At 57.9% G+C, this 21,479-nt stretch overlaps 1 protein-coding gene across 3 annotated transcripts in view; it reads left to right on the top strand.

Moving 5' to 3' along the window:
- The window catches only part of CTDP1 (CTD phosphatase subunit 1), a 38,495-nt gene extending 17,468 nt beyond the window's left edge, over nt 1-21,027 (top strand). For 2 of the 3 annotated variants that reach the window (XM_019643387.1, XM_019643389.1), the window contains 7 exons: nt 221-387; nt 1,167-2,153; nt 2,461-2,602; nt 3,376-3,579; nt 10,387-10,546; nt 18,090-18,268; nt 20,318-21,027. In XM_019643387.1, coding sequence (XP_019498932.1) covers nt 221-387; nt 1,167-2,153; nt 2,461-2,602; nt 3,376-3,579; nt 10,387-10,546; nt 18,090-18,268; nt 20,318-20,453 — 1,975 coding nt within the window. In that variant the 3' untranslated portion in view covers nt 20,454-21,027. Of the gene's footprint in view, nt 1-220; nt 388-1,166; nt 2,154-2,460; nt 2,603-3,375; nt 3,580-10,386; nt 10,547-18,089; nt 18,269-20,317 lie in introns of those variants that run through there. The other variant, XM_019643388.1, reaches the window with a different exon arrangement.
- The last annotated feature ends 452 nt before the right edge of the window (nt 21,028-21,479 follow it).

Here is a 21,479-nt window from a genome sequence, read left to right as displayed (position 1 = left end):
CCCCACCCCCATGTCCCAATTAAAAAAAAAAAAGTATTAGTGGAGAAAACTGTTTTAATGTTACTTTCTCTAGAAACAGGTTAAATATGAGGTAAACAAAACCTTTCCATTTGCATCTGTTTCTGATTAGTCTCCTTCTGTCTGCTGGTCACATATAAAATACTGTTGCGACTATTTTTTGTAAATTGTACTAATAGTTCTGATACGTTTTTACTTCTAGAAATCTATTTCCTTGTGGAGACTCAATGGTTTGCATTATTGATGATCGAGAAGATGTCTGGAAATTTGCCCCCAATCTGATCACCGTGAAAAAATACGTCTACTTCCAGGGCACAGGGGACATCAATGCTCCCCCTGGGTCCCGGGAGTCCCAGGCGAGAAAGAAAGGTCGGTAACCCCCATCTGGTGCTCAGAGAAGGTCGCATTTGCTTTCCTGCCTGTTTTCTCTTATCTTTGTTGTGACTGCTCTAAATTGTTTCTTTTTGTTTATATGTATTTCAGTAGTTAGGTTGTTGGCTTTATTTGTGTTATGCTGAAAAGCGTGTTATTTGGTCTCAGTTTGGGGTTGTTTTTATAGTACTGACCTGAACATTTTTCTAGTTGAGTAATGAGTAAAGAAACCTCCTTAAGTCAGTACGTCTGAACACTGCCCTTCATCCTGGTTCTCCTTAAAAGGAAGCACAACCCTGGGAGTTGTCTACGTTTGGTGTCCCTTCGCACATGGCATGTGGGCTGTGGCTTCAGCGGTGACACTGCACCCGCAGGACCTGCCCAGTGGTGTGGCTGAGACCGTCAGGCAGCGTGAAGTCTATGTCTCTCAGAAGAAAATTTAGTTTGTGTTTAAAGTGATTCTCGTGACCTTTAATATTTAAATAAAATATTTCGAGGCACACAGTTACACTCGCAGCCACTGAGCTAGAACTAGAGGTCTAGGCGAATAGAAGGTGTGGCCCGACGGCGTGGCCTGTGGACTGCGCGTTTTGTACGTTTTTGAGTATTGTAAGAACCCAGGCAAAGTGAGCACGTGTGGCCCACGAGCCCGTACTCTCCCCTCCACCGTGCAGTGTGGTCAGAGCCAGTATTGGTGCATCCTGTGTGGGCTTTAGACATCAGTTTCTTGTTTCGGGAGAAGCCACGGTGACCTCTCCTTTTGTGTCCACGTGCAGGCGGCCATCCTCCTAAAGGTGCCGATGTTGCAGAGCAGGCTCCCTCCGCCAAGGAGCCCGAGGAGGGCAGGCAGGCGGCCGGGGTCGAGCAGAGCAACGGCCTCTGCAAGCCCATGAGGGAGCTCAATGGGGACTGGCCCCCACCCGGCCAGGCAGAGGAGAGGGCTGCCCGACCTGCCGCCCGTGCCCCCCTGGCCGATGGGAGGGGCGCCCCGGTGTGTGCACAACAGCACGGTCGGACATCGGCAGAAAAGCGGCCAGCTCAGAGCGTGGCGGGCAGTGACCTGGACTTCGAGTTGTCCAGTGATAGCGAGAGCAGCAGCGACTCGGAGGGTCAGTCCTCCGTCACCTCTGATGGCGAAACTGGGGGGAAGAGGGGCCAGAAAAAGCCCAAGGCTGCTCGGGACGCCGGGAAGGTAGTGCCACAGAGCGGGCCCCCCGGCCCAGGTGGAGAAAGGCCGGCGGGGGCAAATCACTCCTCAGAGCCCGTGCCTGGTGTCCAGCTGGAGCTGCAGGAGGACAGTGAGCGGGACGGCCTCTGCGGGCTGGGGGGCAGCTGTGCCGACAGGAAGGAGGCTGAGACCGAGTCCCAGAACAGTGAGCAGTCGGGCATCACGGTGGGCGAGTCCCTGGACCAGAGCGTGGAGGAGGAGGAGGAAGAGGAAGACGCAGATGCCGACGATCACCTGGTCTACCTGGAGGAGATCCTGGCCCGCGTACACTCCGACTACTACGCCAGGTATGACCGCCACCTGCGCGGGGAGGCCCAGGAAGCCCCTGACATCCGGAAGATCGTCCCCGAGCTCAAGAGCAGGGTGCTGGCAGACGTGGCCGTAATATTCAGCGGCCTGCACCCCACCAACTTCCCGGTGGAGAAGACGCGGGAGCACTACCACGCCACGGCCCTGGGAGCCAAGGTCCTCACTCAGCTGGTGCTGGACCCAGACGCCCCTGACCGGGCCACCCACCTGATCGCCGCGCGTGCCGGTAAGCAGCCGGCCCACCTCTGGACCTGCCTGGGTCCTGCCTGGGGGTGGGGGACAGGGCGACCGAGGGGACTCCTGAAAACAAGCACGACTCCTCATCCACGGGAGTTTTCAGAAGCCCCTTCCGGAGTTGTCGCCTGTTGAGAGTACCTTGCTAATCACGTGGTGGTGAAATTCTAATTTGACTGATTTCACGTCTGCCGTCTGGGCATCCGCGTGCGTGTGGGCTGTCCTGTGCGTGTCACACTGTTAGTACGAGGTCCCCTCGACAGCAGCATATGGAGCTGAGAGCCGCTGTTCCACCATAGGCACGGAGAAGGTGCGCCAGGCCCAAGAGTGCGGTCGGCTTCACGTGGTGAGCCCCGACTGGCTGTGGAGCTGCCTGGAGCGCTGGGAGAAGGTGGATGAGCATCTGTTCCCGCTGAGCGACGACTGCGGCAAGGCACAGAGGTGAGCAAACCCACGGCCACCCTGGCGACTCGCCCGAGCCCAGTCTCCTGGAGAGCTCGCCTCGGCCGCCAGCCTCTGCTCGGAGCTGTGTGCACGGTATTGCACAGGCCAGGCTCACCGTCCCCGGTGTGTAGGCGAGAAAGGGAGGCTCGGGTGTGGGTCGCTGCTTCCCTTCAGCCCTCCCGCCTGTGCCCTGACCACGTCGCCACCGCTCCTCCAGGCTCCCCATACACAGGGCGTCTTAAATAGGTGACCATTACTGCCTAGGGGAGAAGTCAGCTGGTGTTCCTGCTACGCAGGACGGCTTTTAGCAGCAGATCCTGTTTTGCGCGTGTTCCTTTCACGGCTGCGGGGAGTTAGTGAGCCGCACAGCATGTGTATAGAGTCTTGGTGTACCAGGGGAGCGGTGACCAGGGGCGGGGGCTCCACCCTGCGGGTTGTAAATCCTCAGAGGTGGCAGGGGCAAGAAAGAGGCGAGAAATACGTGAGAGGGCCTGTTTTGTTGAGAAAGGCGTGGGAGGTGCTCCCTGTTGTCAGTCGGTTTGAATATGTGTTCAGAGGGAAAGTCAGATGGACGTGCCGGAAGCGGCAGACACCACGCTGACGTTCCGGTGGGGCACGTGCTCCTTGTGCATGGTGCCGTCAGTGTCACTGGGCGCCCGGTGCTTGCGCCCTAGGGTTTAAGAAGCCTTGTCCGTGTCTTCATCCTCACGGCTCGCAGCTCAGGTGGAGGGTGACCAGTATTTTCTCATGGGCCCTGCTCTCCCCCGCAGGGAGGACGGCCCGACGGCCTTTCCTGACAGGCCGGGCGCACTTCCGACCACCTTGTTCCACCCAACGCCCGTCCATCCCAGGGCCCAGCCTGGCCCCGAAGCCCGGATCTACGACGCCAACACGGGCAAGCTCATCCGGAAGGGCGCTGCGGGCCCCGGGCCCCCCGGCTGCCTGCCGGTCCACGCGGAGCACTCCTCTTTCAGGTACATGCGCGCCGCGCCTGGGCTGCCGCCAACCAGCAGGGCCGGCCTCCCCGTGTGCCTGTGCAGTTAGGGGTGTGCCCAGTCCTGGCTGAGCGCGCTGGCTCCCATCTCATGGAAACGGCTCACCCACTTAGACATCGGGCCTTTCTGCTTATTCTTCTGTCCTGTCTTGGGCTCCAGAGCTGGAACAGATCCGTGGTCTAGCCTGTGAAATGTCCAACACGTGTGTAGGGGGGCACACGTCACTCGTGGGCTCAGCGCTGCCCGCCACGAGCAGTTTCCGTTGCTGGTCAGACACGTGCCCTGACGTAGGTTCGTGCCCTCCCAGCAGAGCACGGCCCTGGGCGGGTCTGGACCTGACCCCTGACTGCCTGGCCCTCTGCGCCGGTGCAGGGAGCCGGCCTCCCCACCCATCCTGCCCGCCCCATGCTCAGACCAGACAGGTGGCGATGGCAGCTTGTAAATAGGGCCATAAAGGAGAGAGATCTGAGTGGATTAGGCCCAGCGCTGCCCGAACAGGAAGGGGAGGGGCGTGGAGGGCAGCTGCGGCCAGGGAGGCGCGTCTGCCATTGTGTACCCCTTCCCTTCCCCTGCATTGACGGGACATCCCTCGTGTAGCACTTGGTAATGACCGTAGGACTGCCTCTGAGATTTAAACGAGGGGTGAGGTTTTGTTTTCCGAAGAGCAGCCATTGGTCAGAAATTCCGGGGTGCACATGTGTAGTCCTCCGCCCGTGCCCCTGCTCCTGTCTGGAGAGCACCACCCACGCGCTGCGAGCAGCCCACTGGTGGTGGTGGCATTCCTCCCGCCCCGGTTCCTGACGGGCTCCCCTCTGGATGCTGTTCAGGGATGGGCAGTGACCGACCTGGAGTCACCCCGCTGGCCTTCCCCGGCCACAGCGACACTTCAGAGTCTGACGGGAGCCAGGGTTCCCTCTGAGTGGACATGGAGCTGCCCCCGAGGGCTGGGTGAGCTGTCGCTGACCCCGCCGCTGGGCTCAGGCCGGGGACAGACTCCCTGGGTGAAGGCAGGGTGAGCTGGGCTTCTGCTCGGTGTTGTTACTGGAACTAAAAGCATCACTAATGGAGCTCAACCGTTTAACTGGTTACCTCTGTGCTGCAGCTCACATTCCTCCCACGCGGGAGTGCTGAGGTCAGGGTCGGCCGCTCTGTAGTGAATGCTGTTAGGTAGCTGCCGGAGCTTGCTGGGCGTCCCAGCCCCACTCGGCGGGACGCGACCCACCCTTTCCTTAGGTCCAGCTCGGCCATCAGGCGCGTCACGTCACGTCTGTTGTATTCCCAGGCTGGGTTCCTCACTCTCGCCCTGCTGGTGGCCAGCGGGGGTGAGAGCGCCCGTGGTGACTCGCCACTGGCACTGTGTCCTTCACCTGCCTCACGGGGTCTTTGTCATTTTCTTGCCTTGTCTGCTCTGGGAAACATGTAGGTTAGAAAAGTGTTCTGATGGTGAGGGTGCCTGTTTAAGTGAAGGGGGCTGTGCCCACGTTGGCAGCAGTCCCTCCTGGTTCTTACTCAGCTGCACCCCACTCTTCGCCCTCGTTCGATATGTGGGTTCTGGATGTTTCCCTCTGTGGTCACACTTACAGCTTCATCACTTTAGAGTGTGTAGTATTCATTGTAAGGCCTTTCCTGAGATCCTTCCCACAGTGGACTCCTGAAGTCCACCCTCTTTTTAAAAATCCTGTGGTGATCTATTAGTTCAGGTAAATATTTTTCAGGTGCAGCCTTTTCTTGGAACGCAGCATAGCAGGTGTCTGGCAGTCGGTCACTCTTGCCAGAGCAGCAGCTAACCCGCTTGCTGCTCGGTGAAGGCTCAGCTAACGCACATGATGGGCTTACCGCCATGTTTGCGGAGGACCTGCAGCCAGGACAGAAGTGCATCTTCAGCTCGTCCAGATTACCCTGCAGAAACTTGACTTTTGGTCCGTAGCTCTGTCTCATTGTCCCAGAGGGTTTCGGACGTAGGTGGCTCTCCCACTGGTTTTCCAGGATGGGCTGAGTTCACCTTCCTCCGCGGAGAGTGTGGCGTGTGTTTGGTTTTAGTGCTGAAATGCTCTTCAAGTGGTGAGGTCACTGTTTCTGAGGCTCCTCCATTTGAAAGTAGACCCGGGGAGATGTGCCGTGTGCAGCTCGACTGTCTCAAGCCCCTTCCGGGCACCCGGCTCAGCTTTGCCCTGGGACGTGAGGTGCTGCAGTCCCGCCTGACCTGGCCTCGTGGGTCCTTGGACGGATGGGGGCGGTCGGGGGCGGAGGCAGTTAGAAGGGGTTTCGCTGGGAGAAGGTTTTGGAGCAGCGCCGATTGGGGGGCTGGGGGGCAGCTTGGGAACAGTGGGTCCTTCAGGAGATTCCCTGATGCGCCTCAATTCCTCCTGTCCTTCACGAGAACAGTGCCGTGACCCTCCATGTTGATTTGGCCGCTGTTGTGGTGGGACAGCCAGAGCCCAGTGGCCGTGATGGCCAAGCCCCTCAGAGCAGCCAGGTGTGAGGTGCCGTGGGCTCCCGTGCGGGGTCCCCTGGACCCAGTGGGGACGTCGTGGCACTATGGGGATGGTAGTGCCAAGTGAGGAGGGAGACTAAAGCCCCCCAGTATCTACTGGGCCATGGGACCAGAGCGGGGAGGGCCCGGGATGAATCTGGGGTTTCCGGACACAGCCACAGAGGAGAGTGTTGCACTTTTTAGGAAGCTGTCCCTTTATGGACTTAACCTTTCAGCTTTAACACAGTTGACCCTTGAACAACCTGGGGGTCACGGTACTGAGCCCCGCATAGTCGATCATCCACACAGCTTGACTCCCCCAAAGCTTCAGTTCCTGTCCACCCCCCACCCCCCCGCCGCATGTACCAGAATCCGGGTGCTCAGGCCCCCATGTAAATGGCGGAGGTCTGTGCACACTCGGCCCCCCACGTCCGCGGACTCCCAACTGCGGATCAAAACGAAAACGTTGGTTTCCGGGTGGAGCTGTGCGGGTCCAGCCCGTGTTCAAGGGTCTGCTGCACCTTCCTTCACTTGACTCAGTCAGTGCCCGCCGTGTGGTGGAGTTGGCAGCCCTCCCAAGACCCCCCTCACTGAGACGGTCGCTGCAGGGGTGAACTGGAGTGAGCTGTCGCGGAGTAACGCAGATTCGCTACATTCAGCAGTGAAGGGACATGGAGGGGGGCTTGCCCCGGCAGCCGGGCTCCATTTCCAGCGTGCATTTCACACATGTGCCGCCATTTCTGCTGGAGGCTACATTACGTGGCGTGTGGTAGTTGGAGTAGGTCGAAGTGTGACGCCGCGTCAGGTGTGCGCTGAAGTGAGGCCAGGGGGGCGAAACCTGTCAGCTGCAGCTCACAGGGAGGGGGCTTATGGGGGCGCCCAAAGCCCAGCTGTTCACTGTGGGGCCTAAGGGGACGGTCAGATCCTTACGAGCTGTCGTCACACCGGCCTGTGGTTTCTTTGGCAATGCGGTTCTGCGAAAAAGCTAGAAGTTTCTGGTCTCTTGGCTTCCAGTCTGTTACAATCCAGCCTAGATACACCTCAGCTCTTAACTGGAGCGTTCGCTCTTTCATTTAGTGGCCTGTGTGGTTCTTAAGTTGAGGCATCTGCTTGTCACACTGTCGGAAGTAAAATCACAAATACTTGTTTCCCTTAAGTGTGAAGACCAAAGGCGTGTTGTCTAAAGCCTTGGGGCGTGTAACGATCAGGGACAGAAGTGGCGGGTTGCTCAGCCCAGCTGCAATGCCGCGGCCGGCTGGGCACTTCTGAGACGAGGGGGAAGCCATGGGTCCTCTGAAGACAGACGTAGGCGGCAAGGTGAACGTCAGTGGAAGTCGAGCTCTTCGTTTTCCCTCGTATAACACAACAACCCGGCGAGAGACAGCCACACGTCTGTCCTGGAACGTGTCTCATTTATGTGACGTATTTCACCTCTGCCGCCTTTTCTGAGGGAAGCACGCGAGGCGGCAGTTGGTTCTAATGAGTTGATTTCTGATGACATTTTCTTCTTTTTTGAACTGGGAAGTGTGACTTCCACCAAAATATTAATTTTCTTAAGTTATTGCCAGCCCATTTAGGTTTACAAAAGGGCGTTAACACAACTCCTTAAGCCGCACTCGCCACGTAAACTGGCTGCAGAGCGAGCACATTTCCTAGCCTAGTTCATGGTGTCAGGAGACCTAAGACTTTTTTCCAAAATAACCTGTTGCAATTCTCACTTGTACATCCAGGAAACCATATGTTCTCCTAAGATTAATGAATGTCTGTACAGCTTGTTGAGAGTTCTGTTTTCAAAGTTGATGAAATGACCAATTTATATAAGAAAAAAGGGATCCCTGTCTTAACACCACCCACACCCACCCCCGTTGTCTCAGCTGCGCGAGGAGGGCTCAGGAAATGGCCTGTGCAGGGATGGGGGGGGGGTGCTCGTGGGCCTTTGTTTCTGCACGGGCGTGGCGACATTCCTGGTAACATCAGGGTGAGTCGAGCTGTCGTGCACTTTACCTTTTGTGGAGTGGGGAGCCCACGTCTTGGTCGTCTCCGCAGCATAGAGGAAGTGGGGTTTCCAGATGGCCGGCCCCTGGGCTGTCTGAGCAGAAATGACCCAGAAGGTTACTGCTGTGCCGTTCATGGCCCCAGGGTCCCAGACTGCCTTCTCTCCACCATCCAGCCCTCCGTGTGTGTCTGTCAGGGTCTCGGGTTCAGGTGGGGGGGGGGGCGGGGGAGGGAAATCGCCTCCCCAGAAGCACAGTGAGCACAGGTCCTACCTATGATGTGAGAAGTTAGAAGTGAGACATCTTTAAACTATTCATTCGTTCATTTTTAAGTAACAGTGAAACATTACATGTTAATACAGTAACACTTGTTAAATGAAAAATAACTTTCCTGAACCGAAAAGAAACACAGTGAGAAAAGTAACTTGTTTGCACTTTGCAAACCTCTGCGGCTTAGCAACGACAGCGGTCCTCCCCACCGGTGTCAGTCTGCTGAGATCTGCTTGGTGCAGGTGCGCCCCCAGTATGGCAAAGGCTAAGGGGCGTCTTGTAGGCGCCCTGAGGGGTCTCGGGAACCCTCGGATTGGTGACCGAGTCACAAGGTCTCACAAGATGAAGGGCGTCGTGCCTTTTCCAGCACTCGTGCCCATGAAGCCAGCCCAGCTGTGGTCACTGGAGCTGCTGGGCCACAGACCGGGCTCCACGCAGCCGGAGGTCCCGGGGCCTCCTGGGAGCTTCCGAAGACAGATGTGCTTGGCCTCACATCTCGTGTGTTTGTTAGAACTAGGAAACCACTCTGTTGGTGAGGGAGTATATATTTGTTTTTGCCGCTTTTTCATATTTATATTCAGACAACTGGAGCTTTAGGTATTTGGAGCTGATGGTCAGCAGGTGTGAACTGAAGTGTGTCCTATGTCCACATCGGAAAACGGAAAGTGAGGTGCTGGAGCTGTTAGCACTTCAGGGCGCTGAGCCTTGAACAGCACGGGGGTTGGTTAGGGGCACCAACCCCTGTGCAGTCAAAAATCCACGTGTAACTTGACTGCCCAAAAACTTTAAGTTGTCCCTGGGCACCCACGGGGTTCTAGGACCCCCGCAGGTACCAACATGCGGGGTGCTCAAATCCCCACAGAGAATGGTGCAGATCAGTGCAGCCCCCCATAGCCACGGACTCCCAACTGCACATCAGAAACAGAAAGCTCACGTCCAGGTGGACCCATGCAGCTCCAGCCCGTGTTCTTCAAGGGTCCACTCTAGTCTGACTGGTGAATAAGCAGAGATCAGCGTTTTTTAGATAGCCTTTAATGTTTCCAGGTTAAAAAAAACTTTCCTTCGTTAGCTATGTGGTTAGCTTAATACATTTGCTCCTTAATTTTGTGGTTTAGACTTAATCCCCTCATTTTTCTTCAAAATAATGCATGTTTACTGTGACATGGTCAGTGTCTTAGTGAGTGGGCTCGTGGTCGGTGACGGCAGTGAGGCTGGAGGTTTCCTCGCCCGGTTCCCAACCGCACAGAGCAGCCAGCTCCACAGACGGCCTCTCGGAGGAGAGTGTACCGAGTAGCCTGCACGAGTCCCTGTAATTCCGACGGTCGTAGCATCCGTGAAAGTGTGTGCGTGAGATCTGACACGTTGAGGTGAAAGTGTTTATGTACAGGGATGCTTAAGGAACTGTTTCAAATGGAAGTGCAGTTGTAATGTAATCGAAAAATTGTCATGTGAGTGGTGTTGGCTCTGGGCGCAAGCGTCCTCCGTCTTTCCTAGTGGGTTTACTAGAGTAACAGTTAACAGCTTAGCCAAACAGTGGGCACATGATTCTGAATGACCTTTCCCTGTCCTTTAACTTCCGCTCAGGTCCATCTGTTACTTAAACTCACCGTTCCATTTTCTGTTTTTATAGCCTGGATAGTATAGAAATAGTTTTGTTTTTCTGATCTTGTGGCCTGCTTGACCTGGTTTTGAGGATCAGTAACCCTTCCTGCCAGTTTCCAGGAAACTTTCCATCCTCTCTCTTCACATTGGCCCTTTGTTCTAATTGAGTCAAGCCACACGGATGTCTGTGAACAGTGGCAGTTTGTCGCTAGAAGCCAGGTGTCGGCTTTGACCCGAAGGAAACCAGCGTGCTTGTCCCTCAGCCCGGTTCAGCCAGCAGACCCGAGTTAGCGAGCAGACGAGCCCGCGTGTTTCTGTAACTGAAGTGTGCGCTGGTTGTGTGTATGTGTTTGTTTGCCTGTTCCAAGAGCCAGGAGTCTGATTCAGGACCGGAAAGGTAAATTCAAACTGACCTTCCTCATGTGGGACCTGAAATGTTCATTTCAGAGCCGTTGAGCCGCATCAGCAGCAGTTTGGTGAAGAGTGGCCAGATAACCCAGATGGCGAGCAGCCTGGTCCTTCTAGAAGAAAGCGACAGCCCAGCATGTCAGAGACACTGCCGCTGTACACTCTGTGTAAGGAGGACTTAGAGAGTATGGACAAAGAGGTGAGCCCCGCGGCCGCAGGCCGGTGCCCTCGGCGGCACCGTCACCCTGGCGGCCAGCCCCACCAGGACCCGGCGCACAGCGGGCCCGAAATCGTGCTCGTGGCGCCTGCGTGCTCGGGACTAGCACTTTTGCTTCTGTTACACGAGACTGGCCACAGTATCAAGCGGCGTAGCAGGGTGTCACAACATTTGGCTGTAAGTACACTTATTCAGCTTTGTGACTCCCGCTGCGGCCCTCCCCGCCTCTCCCACTCCCTGCCCTGCCCCGCCCCAAGGGCGCATGACAGCGTCTGGGGTTGTCATTCAAAGGGGGTGCTCCCGACATCACGTGGGTGGGGGCCAGGGATGCTGCTAGGCGGCTGGCAGTGCCCAGGATGGCCCACGGCGTTGGCGGTGCCAGGTGGCCGTCCGGTGTCCACCTGCTTGGGGGATCGCGGAGTTGAAGCACACACCGATGACAGCGTGCTTTCCTGTGGTGTCCCTGCTGCACCGGTCATCAAAACAACAGAAGCTGTCACCCCAGCCTGTCCTCGGCCCCATGTTCCCTGCGTCCCAGGGGCCCCTCCTGGTCCCTATGTCCCCACCTCCTGTCATGGGCCAGGCCCCTAGGTTTGTAGGTGGTTAGCACACTGTCGTTCCTGGGTGGCTGCTGACCGAATGGCCAGCGCCGAGAAAGTAACCAGCGGTGCTCAGAGCGCCACCAGGCTCCTGTGAGACTGGAGCTGCCCCTCCCCCTTCACCTTAGCGACATCGCCAGCCGCAGCGCTCACCCGCTCCGCACACGGACCTGCCAGCAGAAGGCACGGTGCTCACTGGGAATGCTGGGAAAACGCTTAGGAGGAAGGCAGTATTTAAGTTTATTTTTAACACCAGCAGGAAAGTGTAAATGGCTGGATTCAGTGTAGTCTGACCAGAACCTCAGATTAGCAGCAGACGGTAGTTTGTCTGTCTTGTGATGATTAAACCGTTTCGAATGAGCTGGGTGGTCCCTCTGCTGGCTGGCCCCCTTCTGCCTGATGGACGCTTAGCTAGTACATTTCATAAAAATGTCTTCTCTGTGCCCAGGCCTAGGCAGGGGGTGTCTTCTGGGGAACGCCACCCACCCAGGAGGGGCTGTGGGGAGAGGACCCCTGGGGCCCTCACTGCTCTCCTCCTGGCCACCGTCCATTCCCCAGGCCCGTTACGGGGCGACTTGACTGCTGTGACCGTGCAGACACCCTGTCTAGTTTGTCAGGTCGTGATGACATTTTGGGCTCTTGTTTGTACCCTATTAGAGGGATTGAAATTTTAAATGTCAAATGAGAGTGTTAAACGTGACTCTCACTCTGAAATCTAACTTTCTTACAGAAATAAAAATTAGCCTTAAAATAAGATGCTGCTTTCAGGAACAAGAGGAATTGAAGGCGAGAGCCGTCCCGGGCGCCACCCCAGGGAACCCTGGGGCTGTTGTGTCACAAATGGAGGGTGCCGGGAGGCTCGGCTTCTGTTTGGGTCCCAGCAAGAACCTGCTCGTGTGTGTGGGCGGCGGGCAAGCCGGAAAATGGGGCTGCGGTCAGTGTGTGCCACCTTAGCGGAGCTGACCGGCCCACCCCTCCTGGGTTGCTGGGCTCTGGGGGGCGTTCACACCTTTTCTCCATGGCATGACGTGCGGTGCTGGCCTGGGCTGCCGTCCCCACGGCTTCATGACATGAACAGTCCCCATGGAGTCGCCCCAAGCAGCTGAGAGGAGAGATGTTTTCTCTCCCTTAAAACTTAGTAAAGCACGCCGGCCCCGTGCCCTCGGCTGCTAGGAGCGGGCTGCACCTGGGCTGGGCCTTCTGGCGTCACTGAAGGGTACACTTGGCTGCTCGTGGTGAGGGGGGCAGCTGCGGGCTCGCCGGGTCCCTCAGATTGTGCCCCCCGCGAGGGGCTGTTTGTGCGGGTCCCGGGGCGGCACGGTGGGCTTGCTGCCTTTTCCTGACGCACCGGCCTCAGGCCCCGCACAGCACAACTCCATCCTAACCACGAGGAGACATGCGTGGCGCCGGTGCTCGGCCCCTGCCCTGCGAGACCTCGAGGTCCCTTCCGCTTCCCGAGTCCCCAAGGGGCTCTGCTCAACGCCAGCAGCGGGTTCAGAAAGGTGGCTGCACGGAGGGCAAGTAAGCAGGTCGCTGTCCTCTGCTCGCCCTTCACAGCACAGCCTCTCAAGGCTCCGTCCTGCTCGCCCCCGAGGGTGGAGAGGAAAGCTCCACTCGGAAGAAGCGCGGAAATGGGCCCGCTGTCCGAGAGCTGCTGTGTCCGCTAGAGCGTCCAAGGCTCTTCTGTCTGATACGGGGAGGGTCTTCGTGTCCCTTGGAGGTGCTTCAGGATAGATGGCTTTCTCAGCTCCGTTCTGCTTTCTGTAGTTTGCATCCTTTGGAGAATTCACTCCGATGGGCTGCTTCGGGCACGTCCAGGCTTGATTTATCAGCCAGTGATGGTTTCGTCAAATGACAAAACGGTTTTTGCATGAGTTCCTTCAGTGGGCTCTCTGCCAAAAACATTGATTTCAAATACACATACGTTTTAGGAATCATGAAATCTTCCCCCATCACCTGGGCTAGTTTTATACCGTGACTGGCAGCGCCCTTTACTCACTCAGTAACTGGGGAGTCCCAGAAGAGATGATTGTGAACTGTGAGCTCGCTCGCCTGTGCCCCGTGACTACCAGCCTGTTGTAGTTGTATTTTAATCCACCAGAGGGGGTCTTCAGACATGCTGTGACCAGTGTTGACAGGAGATAGGTTTACTGTGTCCTCACCTGCTGGAAATGATCAAGACCACAGCTGGCGTCTCCAGGACCAGACACCCCTCCAGCCCCCCAGCAGCCCTGGTCCCGTCATTTCCGTCCCCTCTTTGTTCTGCTGCCAGAGCCCTCTCTTTAAACACAGCTCAGCTGCTCACCAGGAAACACATCTCACTGGTGTCTAGGGGTTCCACGGCTACCCCAGAGTGCGCATGTGTTAAGCCACTTGTCCTCGCACACCAGGCGACATGCCAGCTTTGTAGACCCGCATTGCAAACCCAGGTCTGAGAGGGTCTCTGTGTGCATTTTGTAACGAGTTATAAACGTATATGCACGTAGTGTGATCGCCTGTTTGTTTTTAGTCGCGTTGGGGCACACAGTTACACTTTGTGGATTGGGTTCACACAGAAACAGCTTTTTGCCCAGCAGAAGGTCGGGAGTGCCCTCGGTGTTTGCAGGGCTCCAACGTCGGTGGTGAGGGCACCGCCCAGCCCACGTGTCACATGCGGTGGCGGCTGTCCGTCCTGCACATCGGGCTTCTGTCGTGTGTAACTGTGGACTTTGTTTCATAGTGCCGACACTTGCTTGTTTGTAAGCATGTCCGTGAACATAGCAAGCTCATGCCTCATTTCCTGTCTGCACATGTTAACGTGTCAGAGAAAGTGGGGCGTACGTTTGCCATCTGGTGAGTGAAAGGGCAGTTTAGTGCAATTCACCAAAGTGCCCTAAGGTTGTCACCTGGCCCCAAGAGGCCACAAAACGCCTGCACCGGTGTCTCTCCGTGGGCAAGGTCTTGCTGTTTTATCAGCACTCTAGGCAGTCTCGCGGTACTGGGGACCCAGAGGGCCACAGTGCACCAAGGGGCTGGCGTACGCGAGGTCTTCAGAGCTCCTTTCCCGTCCTGCCAGTGAGTCTGTGGTGCGTGGCGGCCAGGGCCGCCTGTCACGACTGTATTCTGAACACAGCGTGGTCCCCACCGGCCCCGGAACGTTGCCATGAAGCAGGTTCTTCTCACAGCTGCCCAGCAAGCAGCTTTCAGGACGGCGGGAGGCGGATGCCACACGTCCGTGCCGGCGTTTCAGTTTGTGTTCACAGGTACGGTTTTTAACGCCGGCCCTCACGGCCCTTCGCCCGAGTCTGAGTCTCAGGTTTAAAGCCGTCTTCCCCTCCACGTGTGGTTTTCGGAAGGTCTCCTTCCTGGAGGGTGGTGAGCATTACGGGTCTCCTACACCCTGGGAAGTGTGAAAGGAGCCTCCGGGCTTGCACAGAGGCTGATAAGCAGGCTTGGGGGCGGATGTGTGGGCTGTAGGGGGTGCAGCTGGCAGGAGGCCGGCCCGGGGAGCGGAGTCCTGGGGGTAGGCAGTGTGCCCTCATCCCCACCCCTCACCGCAGGGCACGCTGGCAGTTTGTCCTTGGTGGGTTCCCAGCTGCGGCGTGCCCTGCTCCACCTGGGCCTTTCCGGCCTGTTTGCACATGTGCACACACACGTGTGTCCTGGGTGCTTGCCCGTGAGCTGCCGCGGCTGGCCCTCCACTTCTGCCCCCACACCGTGTCGTCTTTCTTTCACTGGCGGTTCGTTAGAAATCAATGCCACTTTTGCTCCTCGTTCTGTCTCTTTGTTGACCCACCTTTAGCTGGCTGTGAACTTGAATTTGATGGTTTATCATTTTCTGAGGTGTTCATGGACCAGCCAGCAGAGTTGTGAGACTCGGGCATCTGTGTGGGTGGTTCCCCCCCAAAAAAGAGCAGTTATAGACAATTCTGTGTCTTAACACGTGTGTGTTTTAGGAAGTAGGTAGCCACCACTTGGTGTAATTAACTGCATGAACTTCGAGGGACCTTAAGATAATTAGCACATACTGACCTCTAGGAAACAGTTGACTGAAGATGATACGCAAGAGTAGCGTGTTAATATTATGCTGATGGGATGGGGACACGTGTTGTAATTCATTCCTCATTTCCCAGGGTGCCTGTCCCTGTGGACTCTGCCAGGTCAGCCAGCAGACGAACAGGGCCCGCAGCAGCAGTCCAGGCAGGGAGTTGCTGGGAGCGGACAGCTCAGCTGAGACCTGGCCTCCGAGGCTGTCTTCTGATTGACAGCTTGGGCCGAGGGAGAGGGCGGGCCTTGTCCCACTGCCACCTCCCAGGCCTTTGCTGGCGGTGGCCTGCTTGATTTAAAGACTGAGATGAACTTGGGCAGACCGCACAGGCTGCTCACCACCCCCTCTGTTCCATTCTCTGCACATCTCAAGAGAGTGACTTCCCGTGTGTCCAGATGCTTCCGGTTTTGTTCACCGAATGCAGTGTGTTAGCGAGAATGACCAGGGTGTGTGTTCTTCTGGCCAAGGAGAGAAACACGTCTGTGCTGGTGGCGCTAGGGCTTACCCGTCCCTTCCGAGGCTGGAGCACGCAGTTCACATACTTGGCATCTGGACGGTGGCCTGTGAGGGAGCCGCTGTGCCCATTCACCTATGGCGGTCGTTCACCTGCTTACGTCACTCTCCACCCCACTCACAGCTATCCCGGAGTCACCGAGATTTAGGGTTTTTCCCTCTCCCCTCACCCGTGTTTACAATGGGTTAATTGTCTGCGAGGCCCGGCGGGGACTCTACCCACGTGCCGGGTCCCCTCTCCTTATGGGTTCTGATTAAGTGAGGGAGTGACGGGAAGACAGAAGTGCGAGGACCGGGGACTCAAGTGGGGCCTGGAGGGGCGTGCGGTGCCCGCTGGGCCTGCCCTGTGTCACCGCAGCCCAAGTGTCACTGGTTGTCTGTGGTCCTGCACCTTCTAGGTTGATGGTGAGACGTCCAGTAGCACTGTTGTTTGGGAGATTCGGCACTTAATTCAGTAACAGGTGAATTTTGTTTTTCTCTTCACGTACTTGGTTTTAGGTTTTTCCTTAAGATTTAAAAATATTTACCTTAGGGTTTGTGAAGGGAGCCCCGGCACACTTACGTGCGTAAAACAGGATGAGGGAGGCAGATGGCGGCACAAGCTCAGGTATCCGTGTGCCGCCGTGGCTGGAGCATGGCTGCTCAGTCGCCCGCCAGCGTCTTGCCCACAGCTGGCAGAGCCGCACGCAGGCGCGGTAGCTATCCGCCAGACGCCGGGTGCCGACGGCCAGAGGGCACGTCCCAACTTGTGAGCCCCCGAGATTGTGCACTTGGCAGTCACATTTAAAATACCTGGTTTTTAAATTCCTTTTTCTCTCGGAAAGGCACGATGCAGAGTTAAAGGCCGTACGTATTCCAGAGCAAGACTTAATAGTAGGATTCTAGTAGGAGGTTTGCTTATCAAAGTGTTGAGTTGTCGGAAAAGTCATGACACATTTTTGCAACAAAAAACATAGAAAAAAATACGTCATGAATTTCCCGACAACCAATAGAATAAATATGCCCCCTGAATGTGTCAGTGGCTTCTCAGAGTTAACCAGGTGCCTTTAGCTGAACAGCGAGCTGGTACGGTGTGTGACATTTAAGGATCTTGTAGTGACCTGAGGATAAAGTCACCGCTTCATGTAATTAACTGTTGATCAAAATGTTTCTCCATTTTAACCTGTGAGCTCAGGGTCCTTGCTGTTTGCGTCTATTGTCGGTCTGTTTGCTGCTGGAGGCCGAGGACCTGAAGGAGTTGACGTCAGCATGAGCTCCTTGGGTGTGACCGCTGGTTTCTGGTCAGAGCTGCTCTGGCCGGATACTCTTCCAGCAGAGTTTTCAACTGTCCTGTTCCAGGTGCCTCAGTGGTGTCACTGCGCCCGTGCAGCCTGTCGCAGCCCCACGGCACTCAGGGAAGCTCTAGGCTTCCAGGCACTGCAGGCGGTGGCCTGGTTGCCCAGAGAGCCCCCGGGGCAGGCGGGGAGGGCTGCAGGGTCCAGCTTGGCGAGGAGGTCCTGGGGCCTCCCTGTCTCGGGGCTCCGCCGGAAGAAGTCAGGGTTCTCATGAGCTGAGCACACACAGCAGCCTTCCCCAGGGTCAAGCAGGCAAAAGGCAGGACCCAGTCGAGACCTGGCTCCTGTCCACTCTCCCCAGTGACGATGGCCGTGAACGGGCGTTGGGAGCGGGGCTGTGTTGGCAGGCGGGCTCTGCGGCCGAGGGGGCCTCACTCCTCGTCTCCCGCATGTGCATGTGCGTGAGTGGTGCAGGGGTCCGGCTCACCCTCCCTGCTCTGCATGCCAAGCCCCCCAACCGTGGCCTCTGGGGTGACGACAGCCCAATGCCGCCTGCTCAAGCTGACGTCCTGGAGAGAGAGCAGAGGGAGGGCCGCCCCGCCGGCCTCTGCCCCGTCTCTCCCTGCCGCCCCGCTGACCTCCTCCCCACGACTGTGCTCCTGGTGCCCTCACTGGGCACTTCCCGAAATGATGGGGCCTGAGGTCGTCAGGACCAAACACAGGCCCCCTCTAGCGGGCGCCCCTCCCAGACTTGGGGTTGACTCATTGGCCTTGCGCACTCCTCAGGGAGGCCCCACCATTCGCTGTACAGGGTGCTGGCCGGCTAGAGCTAGGATCTCCGTTAGGTTCCATGCTGGCCTGGGGTGCAGGACCCCACAGAAGGTGGGACGGCCAGGGCCTATCTCCCTGTTACCCACCCTGTGAGCCTCAGCGCTGTTACTGGTTGTCCAGCCGCAGCCCAGCGCTGGACGTGAACGCGCATCCCCGCGGAAGCTGTGCTGGACCGTGTGTGTGCTCGCTAACGGGGGCGGGGTCCACGGGTCATGCCGGCGGCATTGTCACTCCCCCCAGGAGGGGCTGCTGTGTGAGCACCGACTCTCGCCCTTTGGCAGGTGGATGACATCCTAGGAGAAGGCAGCGACGACAGCGACAGCGAGAAGAAGAAGCCCGAGGAGCGAGAGGACAAGGGACCTCAGCCCAGGGAGCCCAAGACCCCAGGGGCCCAGAGGCAGCACGCACTCGAGTTGAAGCCGCCCGGCGGAAGGAGCGTGGCGGATGGCCGGGGCCTCAGGTGAGGGCGGGCCCCAGGGGAGTGCGGGCAGGCGAGCGCCCACGGAGGGCGGGCCCAGGCCCACAGGCTGCCCTGGGGTGGCGGGCACCTTCCGTCCAGTCCTGACATCACGCCCACTCGCTCCCCTAGCCAGGTCTCCACACGGCTCTCAAACACACCGTGTTGCTGGGTCGCTGCACCAGCAGTAGCGGCCGGGGCGAGACCTACAGACGTCTGTGCAGGTGACCCTGAGAGGGCAGAGGTCACTTTCTTCTGCTTTCTGAAACATTTAAATCACCTGCAGAGTCTTCAGACTTAAACATTTTCAGAATATTACATTCGTGGTGGCGTGGATTCTTATCACGATTTGTACGATTTTAATTATGACTCCGACTCCGGCAGATGTCGGTCCTTCATAAGGTGCTTTGTGTGTGTTGTGAGTGCTGACCGCGTACAGGTTGGGACCCAGACAGCACCCCAGGCTGCGTGGTGAGCTCCACCCCTCAGTCCGGGCCTGTCTGGAGGCTTCTGCTCCTGTGTGTTGACCGTGGGCATATAGCACGTGCAGGCGCAGCCCCAGGCCTTGGCGGGAGCCCTCCCTGGGCTGATGCGTGCTCGGCCGTGGTGACCCCTCGTGCTTCCACGGCAGCACCACTGTGATGCAGGTTCGCCCAGACCCCGTCCGAATCCATTTGGGGCGCTGCGTGCAGAGCCCCTCCGCAGCTGCGGGGGAGCAGACCAGCGTGTGGCTTACGCCTCTCTGACAAAAACAGGGTTGGGCCAGAAATTCCAGCGACAGATGCAGACGTAGTTGGTCACTGTTCTGTTTGCAAGAATTTCTCCGAGAAAGTAAATGGGTTTGCTGCTTTGCAAGAAACACGCAGTTCCTGGGGGCAGCCCCTGTGCTGAGCAGTTAGGAAGCAGAGCTTGCCAGCCTTGGGGGACACTCACTGTCAGGACGCAACTTTGAATCTGTGTTGGGTGCTGACAGGCCACACACGATCACTTTACTTGCCGTGTCCCCCTCTCTGAGGGCCCCCGTGGGGTCTCCGGGGCTGGGAGCTGAGGAGCGAGCGGCTCTGAGCCTCTGGGTTGCTTGACTGGCTGGGTGCCCCTCACATGAGGTGCCTGCTCACTGGTTTGTAGCGTGCTCTGGTTATGCATTTCTTAACCTCATAGCGCGTTCTCATCAAACAAAAAGAAACTCGAAGGTTTTTCAAAGATGCAGAAAGGACTGGCTGGACTGCAGGCTCTGCCCTCCTGTGGGCACAGGGCTCGGGCTGAGCAGAGCATGGGGGTTGGCACCCTGCCGTGTTTCTGTTTTACGAGATTGTCTGCGCACAGACGAAACGAGTCGACTGTTGGGAAGGCTCCTTTGCTTTCACGAGATTTGGGGACGGCGGCGGCGTCTGGTTTCAGTCCCAGGTCGCCTGGCTGCCCACGTGTCCGTTTCAGCCCCACATGGTCAGCCCAGCCCAGCTGGGACGTTTCCCCAGCGTCGCGGAGCCTGTTCTGAGGGCTGGCGAGGCGTCAGGCAGCGTCCATGGGGCTGCGCCGGGCTCCCGAGCCTCAGAGCCCTGGGTGGGGGCAGGGAGGGCGCCGGACGCTGGAAAGAGCCCCCGTCATTCTTGTGTCGTCCTCGTGCTGTGGCCACTGTTCATCGGTGGCCTGAGGACCTGAGAGGACAGTGGAGTGCCCTCAGCCCTGTCCTGGCCTGGCTCCGGGAGGCCGGCCAAGGCCCGAGAGCTCGGTGACCCTGGGGCGTCCTGTCCTTTCGCCCCCTTCCCCCCTCTCGCCCACTGGTGACAGAGGTGTTGTCCTGTCTGCCCGCAGCAGGTCCTCTGTTGTGGTCTCGTGACTGCCAGTGTTTCCCCAGCAGCCGTGCTGGGCTTCCGCCATCCCCACCTCTCGGTCCTTCGAAACGCAGAGCCTGGTGGTGAGGGGAGCAGAGGGAGCGTGTGTCCCGACCCCGGAACCGTGTGGAGGCTGTGGAGGCCTCTCTGCGAGCGGCTGGACGACAGCCGAGCCGCGCGCGCCGGGGCGTCTCACCGCGAGGTGCTTGTCTTCCAGAGGCCACAAGAGGAAGCTACACGAGGAGGACGCCGCCAGCGAGTCCAGCCGGGGCTCCAGCGGCGAGGACGAGGGCAGCAGCTCGGAGGCGGACGAGATGGCCGCGGCGCTCGAGGCGGAGCTCGACCTCATGTGACCTGCACGTCGCCGCCGGGCGAACGGTGCCGCCTTGCTCCCTTGCCGGCCCGCGACGGGTTTTCTTTTCTCCAAAAGGACGTGTGTATTTGCAAAGTTCCACATACAGAAACGGTATTTTGCAGAAGTAGGTGTTTTTAGAAGCTTTACACGGGAAGGATGGGGAAGTAGTGCACCACACCCGAGACCGGCAGCTCCACAGTGCAGCCGGGCCGGCGGTTCGCCGCCGTGGGGTGCCCTCTAGTGGCAGGCACAGCGCAGGGTGAAGGCTGGGGCGCCCGCCCAGCACCACACGGCCGTGTAGGAGAGGCCCGGCGTCTTCTGCCTTCTCAGAGCCAAAGCCACCAGGATGCGAGAGCGTTTCCAGGTGACGCAGGGCATCGTGTGGATGGGCGACCCGCTGTCCCCGGGTCCCCGGGGCTCTGCTGGTGACCAGGTTCCAGCACAGGGTCCGCTCCACACAGCCTGGCCGTCTGCTCTGTAGAGAGATCTGATGTAAAGTTTTGTATATCTATTTCTTATTTGACCCACCAACAGCTTTTTCTTTCATTTAATAAATATCCTTTTTGTAAGCTCTCCTGTCCAGTGCATCCCTCCGGGGGGGCCCAGCTCACGCCCTGAGCGCTCGCATGGGCTGGGTGAGCCGCCCAAGCACATCCCTGTCACAGACGGGCCTCGATGTGCTGGAAGGTTCCAGGCAAACTGCCCGGCCTCAGGTTTAAGCAGCGAGCTCGGTGCCTGCCTTGTGCTCCTCAGTGGCCCCATGGCTGCAGCCTCTGGTCGTGGGGGGAGTTTTCAGAAGCTTGAGTTGCAGCGCTAAGAATGCAGAGCCTCGCGGTTGCCTCTAATGGTTGGATTTATGGGAACCAACTCTGAGGACCTGCGGGCACAAGACCAGGCCGACCGTCAGCACTCCTCGCTGGCACTTTGCAGAATAGGGCTCGTCACATGTGACAACGAAACCAGCACGTGGCGGCCTCTCTCCGCGTCCCGTTGTCCTGAGACCTCTGGGCTGGTGGCGGGAAGC

The sequence above is a fragment of the Hipposideros armiger genome, unplaced genomic scaffold (genome assembly GCF_001890085.2).
Source record: "Hipposideros armiger isolate ML-2016 unplaced genomic scaffold, ASM189008v1 scaffold_77, whole genome shotgun sequence".
Lineage (NCBI taxonomy): Eukaryota > Metazoa > Chordata > Mammalia > Chiroptera > Hipposideridae > Hipposideros > Hipposideros armiger.
Note: the sequence above shows the minus strand (reverse complement) of the source record. Positions and strands in the feature narration are given on the sequence as shown.